General features: G+C 58.8%; 5 protein-coding genes across 5 annotated transcripts; 1 reads left to right on the top strand and 4 right to left on the bottom strand.

The window, feature by feature from the left end:
- Positions 1-439: 439 nt before the first annotated feature.
- On the top strand, positions 440-1,376 carry HRG_05888 (golgi apparatus membrane protein TVP23; the record flags this gene model as incomplete). The annotated part of the gene is made up of 4 exons (XM_044864359.1): positions 440-530; positions 633-678; positions 749-1,032; positions 1,219-1,376. The coding sequence occupies 4 exons, from the start codon at positions 440-442 to the stop codon at positions 1,374-1,376; spliced, it is 579 nt and encodes a 192-aa protein (XP_044720891.1).
- A 665-nt stretch (positions 1,377-2,041) lies between these two features.
- On the bottom strand, positions 2,042-3,330 carry HRG_05887 (uncharacterized protein; the record flags this gene model as incomplete). Its single annotated transcript, XM_044864358.1, has 2 exons — positions 2,042-2,952; positions 3,069-3,330. 2 exons carry the CDS (start codon positions 3,328-3,330, stop codon positions 2,042-2,044), a joined length of 1,173 nt encoding a protein of 390 aa, XP_044720890.1.
- Positions 3,331-5,102: 1,772 nt separating this feature from the next.
- Positions 5,103-8,464, bottom strand: HRG_05886 (uncharacterized protein; the record flags this gene model as incomplete). The annotated part of the gene is made up of 2 exons (XM_044864357.1): positions 5,103-6,404; positions 6,467-8,464. The coding sequence occupies 2 exons, from the start codon at positions 8,462-8,464 to the stop codon at positions 5,103-5,105; spliced, it is 3,300 nt and encodes a 1,099-aa protein (XP_044720889.1).
- Positions 8,465-9,460: 996 nt separating this feature from the next.
- Positions 9,461-10,489, bottom strand: HRG_05885 (fcf1 domain-containing protein; the record flags this gene model as incomplete). Its single annotated transcript, XM_044864356.1, has 4 exons — positions 9,461-9,762; positions 9,814-10,200; positions 10,254-10,343; positions 10,402-10,489. The coding sequence occupies 4 exons, from the start codon at positions 10,487-10,489 to the stop codon at positions 9,461-9,463; spliced, it is 867 nt and encodes a 288-aa protein (XP_044720888.1).
- Positions 10,490-10,963: 474 nt separating this feature from the next.
- HRG_05884 (rRNA-processing protein UTP23) lies at positions 10,964-12,247 on the bottom strand (the record flags this gene model as incomplete). Its single annotated transcript, XM_044864355.1, has 3 exons — positions 10,964-11,019; positions 11,074-11,753; positions 11,805-12,247. The coding sequence occupies 3 exons, from the start codon at positions 12,245-12,247 to the stop codon at positions 10,964-10,966; spliced, it is 1,179 nt and encodes a 392-aa protein (XP_044720887.1).
- Between the last annotated feature and the right edge of the window lie 1,835 nt (positions 12,248-14,082).

Below are 14,082 nucleotides of genomic sequence, written 5' to 3'. Positions count from 1 at the left end.
ATTAGGTAATCCGTTCAAAGTAAGGTACAGTACGGAGTAGGTACATACCCACGGAGTACGGAGCACAGAGTACCGAAGAATGTACCTCGTCCATGATTGCCTTAGCAAGGCAATTGGACACGACGACAGCTTCCTCACCGTTACCCGACCGACGACGAGAAACCGCCTCCGTCTCCGCCTTTGCCCCGAATCCATCTCCCCTTTGGTGCGCGCGAGCGCCGACCACGGACGAGACGAACTCCGCGACCGACCCGGCGGTGGCATGACGAGCGGCCTCATCGGCATCGGGGCCTAAACTGCGCTTCAATCTCGCGTGCAGAAAGCAGACGAAGAAGAAATAAAGCGAGAGGAGGCGACATCTTGAGGGCTCATTCTTCATCAAGCTGCTAAAACGCTGCCTCACGTGGAAAGCTCGAAGAAGAAGGAGAAAGCAGGGCAGATGGACGCTACGCAAAACGCGCCCGGCTCGTTGAGCTGGCGGCTGAGCTCGCATCCCATTACGCTGCTCACCTTTTTGGCGTTTAGGATAAGTCAGTCTTCTTGTCTGCCCCATGTCGCGCGGTTTTCTTTTTCCAAGACGAAGAGTGGGGGAGGCTCGGGGTCATGGCTTGCTGACGCGCGTGTCGCAACAGCCAGCGTCTTGATATATTTCCTCGGCCTCTGGATCATCAAGAGCATGTGGGTGCCGCCCCCCCTCTCTCGCCGTCCCCATCCTCACTGTGGCCCCTCAGCTGACGCGCCTCGCCAGGATCATGATCTTCATCATCACCATCCTCCTCCTGGCCGCCGACTTCTACTACCTCAAGAACATTGCCGGGCGGCGCCTCGTCGGCCTGCGCTGGTGGAACGAGGTGGACGCGCAGACGGGCGACTCGAAATGGGTCTTTGAGAGCAGCGATCCGGCCTCGCGCACAATCAACCCGACCGACTCGCGCTTCTTCTGGCTCGCCCTCTACGTCCAGCCCGTCCTCTGGGTCGTCATGGCCGTCCTGGCCCTGGTGCGCCTGCAGTTTCTGTGGCTGCCCCTCGTCGGTGCGTTGCCCTTCCCCCCCTGTTCTTCCTCTTCGGCCCCTGCCCCCTACCGTCTTCCAGATGGCGTCGAGGCGTCGAGTCATGGCCGAAGCATATGTGGACTTTTCAAATCCCTCGGCCATCTGCTGGCTGCCGGAGCTCGGCCGAGAACCGCGTGACATCAGTGCGCTAACAAGACCAACACAGTCATCGCTCTTGTCCTCACCGTCATGAATACCCTCGCCTTTTCCCGGTGCGACAAGTTCAGCCAGGCCTCCAACCTCGCCGGCAGCGCCCTTGGGACCTCCAACCTCGCCGGCAGCATCGCCAGCAACATGATTGGCCGCTGGTTCTCGCGCAACTAGCCTGTAGCATTGCAGGCCGTTCGCTCATGCGTCAGGAAAGGGTGCGATGTAATCCAGTCGGCCGAGGTGCAGGCTCCTGAGGGAGCTAAGAAGAGACTACTTGAAAGAGGAAGACCACCCGTGCGATGGTGGGAGCTTCTGTATTGCGCGGCCTTTCCCCATGACCAGGGGAGACGAGGCGTCGTCGGGTTTGCAGTGGGAGTGCAGGCGTGTACACTATGAGCAGCCCTTGACGAGTTGATGCAATAAAGTCAACCCGTTTTTTTCGCCAGGCTCCCCTCGCGTCATACGAAGATCGCGGCCAACGCTTCGGCGACGTTCGCCGCCATCACATGGGCCCTCTTTACTCCGTGTGCTCCATGGCAAGACAAGACAGACATTGGCACCTAAGAACTGAAGCGCCTAGATACTGAGCATCAAGGAGACTCAGCCGGAAAAAGATTGGTATTCCTCCTGGAGCACATCAGACTGACAAGTCGCCGAGAAAGTGCATGAAGATAATCGCTCGGCCCCCCGTCGCCCAGAACTCCGACCTAGAAATTGACATGCGCGCCCCGGGTCCCTCCCAGCGTCCCCTACACCTTGACAGCTTGCCCTCCCTTGGGTCCGCATCATATACCCACGCGACAAAAACAGCCACGATCCAAAGCCGGGCAATCGCCAGTCTATCGCCGGGCAGCGCGCTCAATCTCGGCATCCAGCTGCCGCTCCTCGTCCTCGAGCCGGCGAATCTCCTCTGCGGTCATGCCCTCTTCGACCAGGTGGGCAACGGTGTTCGATACGCCCTGCGTGGCCTGCGCAGGGTCGTCGTGGTCGTCAGCGCTCGAGTGCGAGCTGCGCAGAGCTGCGACTTCGGCCTCGTGCGGCGTAAACCCGGCTTGGTCATCGTCTCCCTCGCTATGTGAGGCGCCCGCGAGCGGGGAAACGGGCGAGCTCTGATTTTGCGTTGACGTCCCTCCATCTAAGTAGGGTGAGCGAGGCGAATCAGCGACGTGCGCCGCTTGCATATCCTTGTCCTCCACAGACGTCTTGGAAGTTAGCCGCCGAGCAGCACAGGCGGCCTCGTGCTGTTTCCGATGGCGGCGACGCAGCAGGAACCAGGCCAGGCCGGCCACGAGGAGGATGAGGGCGAGGCTGACTCCCACGGCGATGCCTGCGATGGCACCGGTCGAAAGACCGCCGCCGCCGCCGCCGCGAGAGCCTGATGCTAGCTGGTTGTTTGGGCTCTCCTGAGCTTTGCCGCCATCGTAAGTAACCCCCCCAGTGCCTCCCTCTACTGACGCGTCTCCAGATATGGTGCCCTCGGTGCCATTTTGGCCTTCAGGCTGGTCCATCCACACTCTGACCTCGTCCACAAGCTGTGGGTCGCGGGAGTGAGCAACGGTGAAGAGGCCTGACTGAGAATAGCCAGTCCTTCCAGAGTTTGCGGTCCAGAAGATTCGAACCATCATTTTCTTGCGGAGGCGGGACTCGTCGCCCGTATCGTCTTGACGTCTCGCAAAATTGCTCAGGTCGCCTGACAAGTCCGGTTTCACCCGTAGAGCGCTCAGGTTGAGCTGGACGCTGAACTGGGAGACTAGATGCAAGAGAAGATGGGATCAAGGGCGGCATGTTAGCCATCGTTTCCCTTGCACGTCACTAGAGACGCAATGGCCGGGACAAGGCAGTGATTTGCCTCTGTGTGCAACGTACCATATGTCAAGAAGTATGATGTCGAGGGCAAGCCGGAAGCCCCATCTCCTGGAAGGATGAATGCGGCATCATCAACGAGCTTGTAGTCCTGGGACGAGTCGGGCTTGAAGTACCAGCCGATCCTGTCGGGGACGACGGTTCCGTTCAAGGAGTAGTCGAAAGATGAACGAGCGTCACCAATCAAGAGGATACGACCATCGTGAGGTCTGGTGTTGATGCCAAAGCGGACGGCGGGGGAAGCTTTGGACGCAGCATTGGACATGGCCGTCGGCGTCGATTGCTGAGAGCGAGGGCCATTTGAAGAAGGTGACGTTTGTTCGGGGAAGCCCAGCTGGAACAAGGGTGACCGGGAAGCAGTTGTCGTCGCCGTAGTTTGCGGATGTAATAATGGTTCCATTTTTTGCTTTGGGGTAGCCGTTGAGCGGGAGATGTGAAGGAGAGGCGCGGGTCGCCGCTCAGGCCGTGACGGACAGCACCGTACGACGACAAAGAAGCGAGCAGAGATGGGGGCACGGACCGTCAAGTGGTGACAACGCGGGAAGCAATTGACAGAGGAGCCCCACGAGGAGCAAAGTCGTGCAGCCGCCCAGGTGGAAGACGTATAATCGAGGACCGGAGAGCGGGTATTACAGGGAATGAGTGTAAGACGAGCAGGCGAGCAAATGGCAGCCAACTGCAGCCTGGATGCACGACTGGGCCATGGGCGTGACGCCGGGGGCAGTCAGATTTTCGTCAGGATGGATCAGCGACGATGAGCATCCCATCCGTACAGGGGTCCATGTCCCACGCAGAGGTTGCCCAGTGCCGTGTGTGGTTGCACTAAAACATGACCATGCGCGGAAAGAAGAAGCCTTTGTTCCAGTCAGCGCGTGAGAAGAGGAGAGGCTGGCTCGGGGAGCGAAGCGGACAGTGCACACCGAGGAGCCACTCCAAACCCGTTGTAGCCGGCACCTGTTGGTGTCTCTCGGCGAGTAGCTCGAGTCTTTGCTCTTGGGCTGGCCGGATGCATGGTTGGTGTCCTGTAGACGACAGTGTTTGGGGGCAGAGAAGAGGTGCTTCAAGCCTGGCAGCACGTCCGAAGCGAAGGATGGATGGCACCGCGCATCAGCAGCAGCAGCAGCGGCAGCAGCGGCAGCAGGGGCTTGTCGTGAAGCAAGGCCGCGAGGGGAAGCTGGAGCGAGGCAGCGGCGCCGCGCAAGCACTAACAACCCGATCCATGCATATTGCATACAGCAGAGTCCTTGCACTACGTGCGTATCCAAGAGACTGATAATCGGGCGGAGTCCACATGGGAAGTTGACCCCACCCCACTGCGGCTGACGTTCTCGCGGGAAGGCGCGGCAGGCAGGGGCCAGGCTTAACAGGGTTCCTGCCGCCGGATGCTTGCTTGCTTGCTTGCTTGCTTGCTTGCTTGCTGACGTCGGTTTCGCTTCTCATCCTCCATCCAACGGCGAGACTTGTTTCTATTTCGAGCTATGTTTCAAGACCACACCGTTTGTCAGGCAGGTACGGAGTACGGTGCCTTGACTTGGGTATCTACCTAGGTACCTAGCTAGGTATCATTGTCGATATAGCATCAAAGCAACGACGAGCCATTTGCTCGCCCGCCAGGCTGGTTGATCAATTACGTTGGCCAATAGGGCCTTTTTCATCTTGGGCGAATAGTTTTCATAACACCTCATTAACCTAACCTTTCCTCATTGCCCATCAAACAGCCATTCAAGGTGCTACACGTGGCCCGTAACCTGTCTCCCATTCCCTTCCGCTGTAGAGTCGCCTTCTCATCTTCAACTGTAGATCAAACCAGAGCATTCTCCCTCTCCATCTCTCCACACAAGCGACATCTCCTTTGTACAAGCTTGACTTGTGTGCCCCCAACCCAAGCTGCGGGCTCGTCAGCACGCGTACGCCCCAGTCTTGGAAAAGACGAGCGCACTGCAAAAAGAAACAAACACGCGAAAAACGCCACCGATTCTTGACAGCGGCGGACCTTCTTCATTTGCCCACGGTCCTTCGTCAGGTCGACCGGTTTGATCATGCAAAAGTCATGGATATCTCCTTTTCCTGTCCAAAGTCCTCTTCATCTGGGTCCCCCCAGTGGTCTGTCAATGCCACGTTCGGCACCGTCTGCGACGTCTTCATGGCCGGCCGAGTGGGCCCGTCGCTCCCCGTCCACTCGCTTGGGGGGCAGGGGTCGGTGAATGATGTGTCAAAGGTCATCTCCATCTCTCCCTCTCCTTCCTCCTCCACCTCCGCCGCCATCCCGGCGTAGGCCGGCGCCTGGTAGAGTGCTGTTCTTGGATCGCTGACCCGGCGCAACGGGATCGCCTCGGCGCTTTTCGTCTCCCGCAGCGAGCTCCGTCCGTCTACTGCCCGCGATGGCGAGGTGGGTGATATGTCCAGCTTCATGGGCGGCAGCGTTGACTTAATCTCCCTCACCTGCAGCGCCTCCTCTGTCGCCCCATCCCGCGCCTCCTTGGCCAGCTCTGCTCGAATCGCATCAACGTCGAAGAGGACCCCGGGGCCGTTGCCGCTCTTGTCTTCGGCCTTGCCCCCTTCCTTGCCCGCCGAATCCTCGTACACCTCCCATTCCTGCCTCTCGGTCTTCTTGCGACGGCCAAAGAGGCTAAACCTGCCGCCCTTCTTGGCCTTGCCCTCCTTCTCCAGCTCCTTGCGCGCCTCTTCAATCTCGTTGATGAGCTCCCTCTGCCGCTCCTGGTGGTTTTCTGGGTCTGGATCCTCGATTTCGCTAAACTCCTCGCTCTCTACCGTCCAGCCGCATTTCATGAGAAGTGTCGGCATGGCCTTTCGGTACTCCATATGGCCGGGAACCAGCTCCGACACGTCCATGTTCTCTATCCATGGGCAATCCTCAATGGCTGCCAGTCCAGCCACTCGGCGAATGCCGCCATTCGTCAGCCGGAATAGGTAGCCGAGGATCCAATCGTTCCGGTTGAACCCGTTCACGAACCGGCCACAGACGACGGTCCGGGCTCGGAGGTATTCCTCCTTCTTCACCACAACTGGCGAGCCAAACAGGTAGACGTTCTGGATCAGCCCGTATGCGCCCTTCTTGGCCAACTCCTGCAGGCACGAAAAAATAACTCGCGCCCCGAGCGAGTATCCAACCAGCGTGATGGGGCGCGTGCCTAGGCTGCGTTCCAGTAGCGAGTCGGCCAGGATGAGCCCGGCGGCCGTCGCGCGGTCGAGAGAGACGGCCCAAGGGTTGTCGATGAGGTAAGAGAGTTTGGTCAGGACAATGGGCAGTTGGAGGGCTGCCATGAGGCTGACCAGGATGGTGCTGCCCAGGATTTGCTGCAAACCTTGTGTGAGCGCCTGCGTCCACGGATTAGCCCAAGACCTCGTGCTGTGCGTACAGCGACCGTCGAGTGCCCTACCTCGGTGGCCAGGATGTTGATGGTGTCACCCATGCTGCGCAGCATCTCCGGCTCCCACAGGACCGAGTAAATGTCCCCCATGATGGGATCCACCGTGCTGAACGGCAGCCGAACATCGTCCACCTTGCCCGTCAGCCATCCAGAGACCGTGACGACCAGGTTGACCCGCTTCTTGTTGTGCAGCGGCCGGTACTCAAAGGTCTTGACAGCTCCGGTCCGGCGGTTGGCCGCCCTGCCGCCGATGATGCTGCCCGAGGCCGCGGCTCCAGAAGTGATGATGGCAGCCCCGCCGGCGCCGGCCAGGAAACTGCTCGTGCCCGTCACGCCGATGGTGGTGAAACCTGCCGCCAGCCCGGCGCCGATGACAGGGGCCAGGAGGCCCGCCGAGAGCCCGATGACGAGTCCGCCGCCCACAGTGGCCAGGCCCATCATGACATATCTCCTCTTCAGCGCCATCTTCCTTCGACTATCCATGTGCTCATCCTCGTTCCAGTTCTCCTTCTCCGCCGCCTGCTGCATCTCCAGTGCGTCGGTGATTCTCTTCTCAAACTTGCAGATGTCGATCCACGTGATGTCCAGGCTGGCACCGACGCGCTCCAGGAGCACCCTTGAGCGCGCATCATACACCGAGTCGGCAATTAGCAGTAAGAAGAGGTCGCAGAGGACGGTCCAGCGAAGGTCGATGTCGATCTTCTGCGTCGTGGGCAGCTGTGAGGGGGTTTGGACCTCGGGGACTTCGGAGCTGTCGGTGGCTTCGTACGGCGGTGGCGGCTCCGCGGCGATCTCCTCCTTTACGCTCGTCGCCGGCAACGAAGCTTCTTGCGACGGGCTGCCGACGTCTTTGCTGTCCAACGCCATGGGGTTCTGCACTCTCGAGTTGGCGTGAAGCGCAGGCGTCAAGTCCCCCGGCACCACTCCGTGTTCCGCGAGCTGTTCGATCATGACTTGCTCGGCCGCGCTGATTTCCATATGGGAGTACACGCGGATCATCATCTTCTGGCCCCACATCTTGACGGCCTCGGCAGCCGTCTGAACCTCCTTCTTGGTCTTCCTGGTCACCTCGACGTCGTCTGCCTCCTTGACGAGGTTTGCAATCTCCAGGCGGACAACGCCCACGTATGCTATCCTCTGACCCTCGGTCAGGAGGTCCTTGGTGGCTTGCATCTGAGATACCGCGTCTCGGCCCTCGTCCTCGCCCATCATGCTCGTGCCGTTGGCTTCTTTGAATAGATATTTAGTGTTCTCGTCCATGCTTGTCGCCGACTCGGCGTCCTCGTCCATTATCACTCGAGTATAGCCCTTGCCTGCACCTCCTAGCCCGCCATAGGCGTACTTTTCTTCAACATCTTCAGCTTCGTCATGTTCCCGGGCAATGAGACGGTCGTCGTCGTCGTACATGTCGAATCTCGCAAAGGCCGGCATCGTCTGCCAGCCGCCGTCCTCGTTTCCGCCCTTGTGCTCGGGCTGCATCGATACTTGTTGGTGAGAAAACTCAGAGACGCCAAGGCCATTGTTGGTGCTCGCGGCGACGCTCGTGTCCCGGTTGTGTCCCAAGTTGTGTTCTTCTGTGCTCGCTTTGGGCGGACTGGCAGGGCGCGGTGCTGCCTCGACGCGCGGTGTTTTGGCAGTGTTCTCATCTTTGGGAGACTTTCCCACCGACTCTTTCTTGGCCTTTGTGATGTTTGATGTAGTCGCGCACTCGTCCGAATGGGCAGTTTTTGACGGGGTCGAGGGGCCGTCGTCAGCGCTGGATGTCGCATGAGCCGCGGGGGGTGATGGTGGCGTCGAGCCAGAGGGCGGCGGAGAAGGGGCGGCGGAGTCTCGAGGCAGGGAGGATTGTGCATCATCGAAGGGAGCATCGTCGCTTTCGCTCTCGGAGTGAGAGCCTTGTCCTACTTCTGGAGTCGGTTGCGATGCCGGAGCATGGGATGTGGCCGATTGCTTCTTATCTCCCGCGGAGAGCTCTTTATTCTCGTCTGTCGCAATTATTTCGCTCATGCTGGGCATCTGTGCCACGGCATCTTGTGCTGGAGAGGGATACTGTCGGAGAGGGAGGCCAAACTCGTCGGGCTCTGGCTTTGCAGCTGGTGCCGGCCCCGACGCATCTTGGCTCCGGGAGGTATTGCCGTCCGATGCTGTGTCTTTTTTACTGTCCATGATCGAATATGGAAGCTCGTGGCTCCCACGTCCACATCCGAATCGCTCTCCTCTGACGCTGGATGGGACGTGATGGCATCTACAAGCAGAGGCGCGATTACTGTCGAGATGAGTGGCGGTGTTTGGCATGCAAGACGATGGTAGACGCAGGGGTCGGTTAGTCGGTTAGTCATGGAGGTGTCTGGGGTCCAGGCCAGACAAGGTACTGCCTAGGTACTCATCCCGAGGGAGTTTCTCCCTTTGGGCCGGACCGCGGGCGCCAAATTAAGTAGTGGAGAGGAGAGACACAAAGTGTATACATGAATCTTGGCACAGCGGTGACACGCGAAAAGTGCCCCACGTCAATCAAAAACCTGCCTTGCTGCCATCTGATGATGTAAATTATGTATAATTTGAGCAAGCCAAGGGCATGGGGCGATTTTACGCGACAAGAATTCAAAAATCGGGGCTGTTCAAAAGTCCTTTCCGATATTTTGGACGGCAGTCATCTACTTGTAAGAGGTAAGCTCGTGCAAGAACCCCTTGTGCTCTTTCAGCCCCCTTGCCTAAGGCGGGGGAAATCTCTCGGCAGTACTCCCACTCCGTACGCGTAATGTAAACTTCACGCCTTGCATACACACGGCACGCCCAACGCTTGGAATGAGGATGCCCAAGTAGCGCGTGACCTTCCTCCAACCACGGGAGACAACAGCATCGTTCAAGGCGTGTAGGACATTCGTTGCCTGCAGCGTCTCGGCGAAATGCCATCCTCGCTCCGTGGCTTGCCCCTATCCCCTGATGACGGGAGACGCGTTCACTAGTAGTCAGGCAACTGGCTCTTGTGCCTCGCAGACACAATCAACTCGAATCGCCATTCGCATCCGCTGGTTGGGAGCCATCACCTCCGCCATCCGCCGCCTCGACGGCTGCCTTGTTCTTTCTCCGCCGTTTTCTCTTGGACGGCGCATCTGCAGGCGCATCTGCAGGCGCCTCCGCACTCGGCATCGGCTTTGTCAGCGGGGCATCCCCCTGTGTCTTCTTCGTCGCCTTCTTCATTGATAGAGGATTTGGGCCCCTGGGTCCGCGCTTCTTCTTGCTCTTGGGCTTTTCCGCCACGTTGGCGTCACTAGCCGTGTCCTCATGGTCGTCCCAGGCCCCGGCTGGCTGTAAGTCATGGTCAGCCCCTTGGTGAGCGTCTTTCTTCTCTTCACGTTTCCTCTTTCCGAGGGCCGTCTTGATCTCGGCTCTGAACTTGCTCCTTTCCTCTCTCGCACGCGTCTGGGCGCTCTCGTCGGACATGGGTTCCAGGATCATGACGCTTCGGCGGATGTAGATTAACGGTACTCCTCGGACACCACGTAGCATTCGCCTGACTTCTTGGCTCTGGCTTGCCACCACGTATCGGTGCTTATTCTCCCCCTTGTCCTTGGGGTCCACCACAGACAGCAAGCAATCCATTGTGCTTTGCGGTTCTGGATATTCGTCTGGGTGATGACCGCAGCGTCGGCGTTCGCAAGACTTGGCCGCTTCAATGGCTTCGCCGACTCCCGGTTCGTCCTTGCGCGCGTACAATTTTCGAATCTCGCATTGCGTAATCACTGAGTCGGTTAGCTCTTCACTCTGGCTCCCTGCGGACGCAGCGTCGACGTACTGGGTTTCACGGTCCCATGAACAGTCCTGCTCAGCGCGGGCTCAAGGTCCATCTTGAACCGACACGAATCCAGGACCATCTCAGCGTCGACTGCAAATGGCACGCACGGTCAGCCAAAGTGCGGTTTCGACCGTCGGGGAAGACAAACCAAGAACCTGGTACGGTTCGCGGAAGCCGAAGCTCATGGCGAACTGCTCCATGAGCTTGCGATACTGCTTTGAACGCTTTCCCCGCATCTTGTATGAACTGGCCGATGAGGGTTGTACCCGGGGGTTTGGTGCTGCCGGCTTTCGTGGAAGTGATTCAAGTTTTCGAGCGCAGACGGACGAGCTCTCTGGAATAAATTTCTTATCGCCCCACTCGATAAGCAGGAGTGCCGCAGCACGTGCAGCGCTTATGCGAGCGAAGTTCAATGGAACTACGAAAAATGGGCCCAATTTTGCCATTTCGTTGCCAGACCGCCCGCAGGCCGCATTTACCAACGTCTACGATGCTCCCTTGATTCCGTACTCTCCTAACCTGGCCTTGTCAAGAGAGACTGGAGGGAGAGCATCTTGAGCTCGTACATCAATGCTCGCCTACGCTGTCTAGTTCACTGGACATCCTGGGCTCCGAGCAAAGGAAAGCATGGTTTGTTCTCGTGCTCGGGAACCCCTAGAATTTCGTTGATAGGTACAGCTGTCGATGCGGAGCGCAACCTACGTCCTGCATCACTTCTCGTTCTCTACACAAAGCGCGGCAACGACGCTAATGTCGTCGAGCTTACCTGTTTTCAGATGGTCAGTGTGGGATCAAAGAGTCAAGCTGGGGACCAACGAACCTCCTTCGCTCGCGAGACCCTCTTCAATCGCATGCTCCATAAAGGGGCTTTCAGCAAATGGGTCTTTTGCGATTGCCGTGGCTGCGGCGACAAGGTTTTCAGCCGCTGCAGTCATGCCTCCGTTACGACCGCCTGTTCGATCTACCTGGGGATGACGCCCCTTTGCCGACTCCCAATCAGCGATGCTTCGGACGACTGAATCGACGATTTCATGTCCCCAAAGGTTGTCGATGACACCATCGCTCATTGCGAGCACAACGTCTCCCACTTCCAAGTCTACTGCGTCAGTGACCGCATTGGCATTTGGCGTATCGGGGCTATTGGTGCCGAGTTGTCGCGGGCAGTCGAACCAATGCCATTGCTCCTTTGTCTTGTATACGGCGTCCTGCTTACTCGGGCGGACCACCATGATCTGGCAGTCGCCGAGATTCGTCACGTACAGCAGTGGTGTCGGATCGCTTCCAGCAGCGTCGCTTGGCATCTTGTAGTGCAACTGGGCACCGCAGGCCGTCGTGGTGCCTTGCCAATCATGGGGGACGGTGGCATCCAAAGTTTGCTCGTACGCCGTTTGGAGTGTGGCTCGGGGATCTGGACTGTGGAACTCTCCCGGCGTGATATAATCTGCTTGCTCTGCCTCGACGGCGGCAGACCAGAAATGCAATATCAGTCGTGACCAGAGGCTACGTGGTTCGTCAGCCAGGCACGGCAGGGTTGCGGATGGGGAAGCTTACCCGGCGTGACCACGAGGGCGAGCAGCCCACGCACCGACTCCGTCATTGGCACAAACGAAAAAGTCGCTCGCGTACACTGCATCGTCGCCGTTGGTCAGACCTCTCAGCAATTCCCCGTTGACGTACCCTTGGCGATGGCGGCTCTGGTGATGGGTGCTGAGCGGGTCGGAGAAGGACGCCGAGGGCGGCGACAAGAAAGGCGGGGGAAAGGGCCGAGGCGGTCGCTTCGCAAAGAGGCCGATGCCGGTCTCGAACCGGAAGGGCAGCCTCGCAAGTTTGGGTCGACTGGCGGGCGACGGCAAAGGCGACGACGAAGGCGACGACGACGCACAACGCCGGTCACGGCGGCCCCGCCACGGGGGTCCTAGAAGGCGATGCTGTCGCGAAAGAGGTGTCAGGGTGGCCGCCAGCGCTGGGAGACGTGACGGGCGCATTCCGCCCATGGACACCAGCGTCAACCCGTGGGGTCGCTGACCGCAGCCTCTTTGGCGGGCAAGCCGGGTTGTAATCGGCGCGTTGGCTCATCGAGAGAGGCTGAGGTCTACATGGCGGTCGTCGCGCATGCAATTTAGGTACAAGTTGTGGCACGTGACAGCGCGAAGGACACCGCCTTTATCAGCTTATCGCTGAGATTCCACTTTCTATGGAGAGAGGTAAGCCCCCACGTACCGCACACGCTTGACACCTTTTAAAGCGCATAAACAGCTCGGGCGAGTTGGCGGCATGATCAGACCGGACGAGCTTGGATGACCCCATCCCGGTTCGGGCATTGTCCCAATGCGAACTGGGGACGAGTGACAGTCTTTTGATCATGCGTGCCGCTCATCCTTGTCGCGTCCGGGGGAGGCACCGATTGCCCGGCGCTGGCCACGACCATTCCGCAGCTGGTGAATGTGGCTCTCGACGGCATACGCTCATTAGCCTGGAGACGCCGCCCGGGAACCTTTATTGCCGAGCTCCCTATTTCTGCGGCGTCTTCTAAGCCCCCTTTCATCCTCGATTCCGCACCCGACACGGTTCTGCCCATCTCAATGCATGGAATTCCAAGTCAATTCAGCGCCGTAGATTCGGTGCGGGTGGGCGTCTGATTGGCCCACTTCCCGACATGGCCGCCGCGCAACTTCCTCTGGCTGTGACGAGAGCCCCAACTCGCAAGACAGGGGAGAGCGATGATTACAGGCGAGTGCCTCAGGCACAACTGTACGAATGCGTCGGGGGACTACGATGCCTGCATTTAGAAGCTGGCGGAAGACGTCGTCTTGGCTGGCACCTGATGAAAGTCTATATCAGCTTCACGCTGGGTTATGCTTAAATCCTGCACGCCGTGTGTCGTGGCTGACGTGGAAAGTTTGTTGGATGGAGGTTGCGGTGATGCATCGGGATTTGTCGAGCCGCCTGCGTCGGCCTGCCCAACCATCCGATGCCTTTGCCTTTCGAGGTGGCTGGGATGACGTCAACCAAGAAATGCCCCAGCGGGCAGTCGTCATTTGTCTCTGAGCTTTGCCTTGTCCATCACGTTGCTGCGCGAGCCAACAGCTTTTGGGCACCTACGGAGTAGAGTATTTAGAGAAGTAACTTAAATGGCATGCATGAAAATAAGGCACCGGCCAGCAATGTCGCCAAGGCCGTCGTCGACTTGTCCATTCTCTCGGCGCCCCCGTGGAGAGGCCTGCGGTGTCGTCTACACTGACGCACACGCATCCGAGGCACTGCACCCCCCTCCCAGTCACCGACCAGAAACAAGTAGCTCGAGAAACCTTGCTTGCTTTGCTGGTGAGCAAGAGACGGTAATGGCATAGCGTGGTATTCAGCAAAGTATGTACTATTCTTGGGGTGTTGGCGCTTTTGGAGGTTCGGTGGATGGAGCACACTGCGAGCCCAGGAGGGAACAATGGGCGATTGATTGGGAGCATCATCGCCATCCGCAGGAAGCGCTTTGGTCTGGTCTTGTCTGGTCTGGTCTGCAGTGATGATATGATAGGTTGATCTCGCGCCTGCTGCAAGGCGGGTACCGACTTTGGCAGGCAACTGTAACGAAGCGACAGTTATTTGGCTGTACTGTGCTTCGTAGTTAGCGCCGCTTGTGGGCAAGCCTGATCAGATTGCTGTCGTCGAGCGAGACAGAATTATCGCCAAGCGCTTGCATGGCGGCGCGACAGGGCTCGTGGCCGGTCCATGCTCCGGCACGCCCGGGCGAGTGGTCAGGCCGAGAAGGCGCTTACCGAAACGAGGTACTGTTGTAACGGACTCGGACTCGGCCCAGGATTAGCCGGACAGG

The sequence above is a fragment of the Hirsutella rhossiliensis genome (genome assembly GCF_020360975.1).
Source record: "Hirsutella rhossiliensis strain HR02 chromosome Unknown scaffold00005, whole genome shotgun sequence".
Lineage (NCBI taxonomy): Eukaryota > Fungi > Ascomycota > Sordariomycetes > Hypocreales > Ophiocordycipitaceae > Hirsutella > Hirsutella rhossiliensis.
This window is presented reverse-complemented; position numbering and strand designations above follow the sequence as displayed.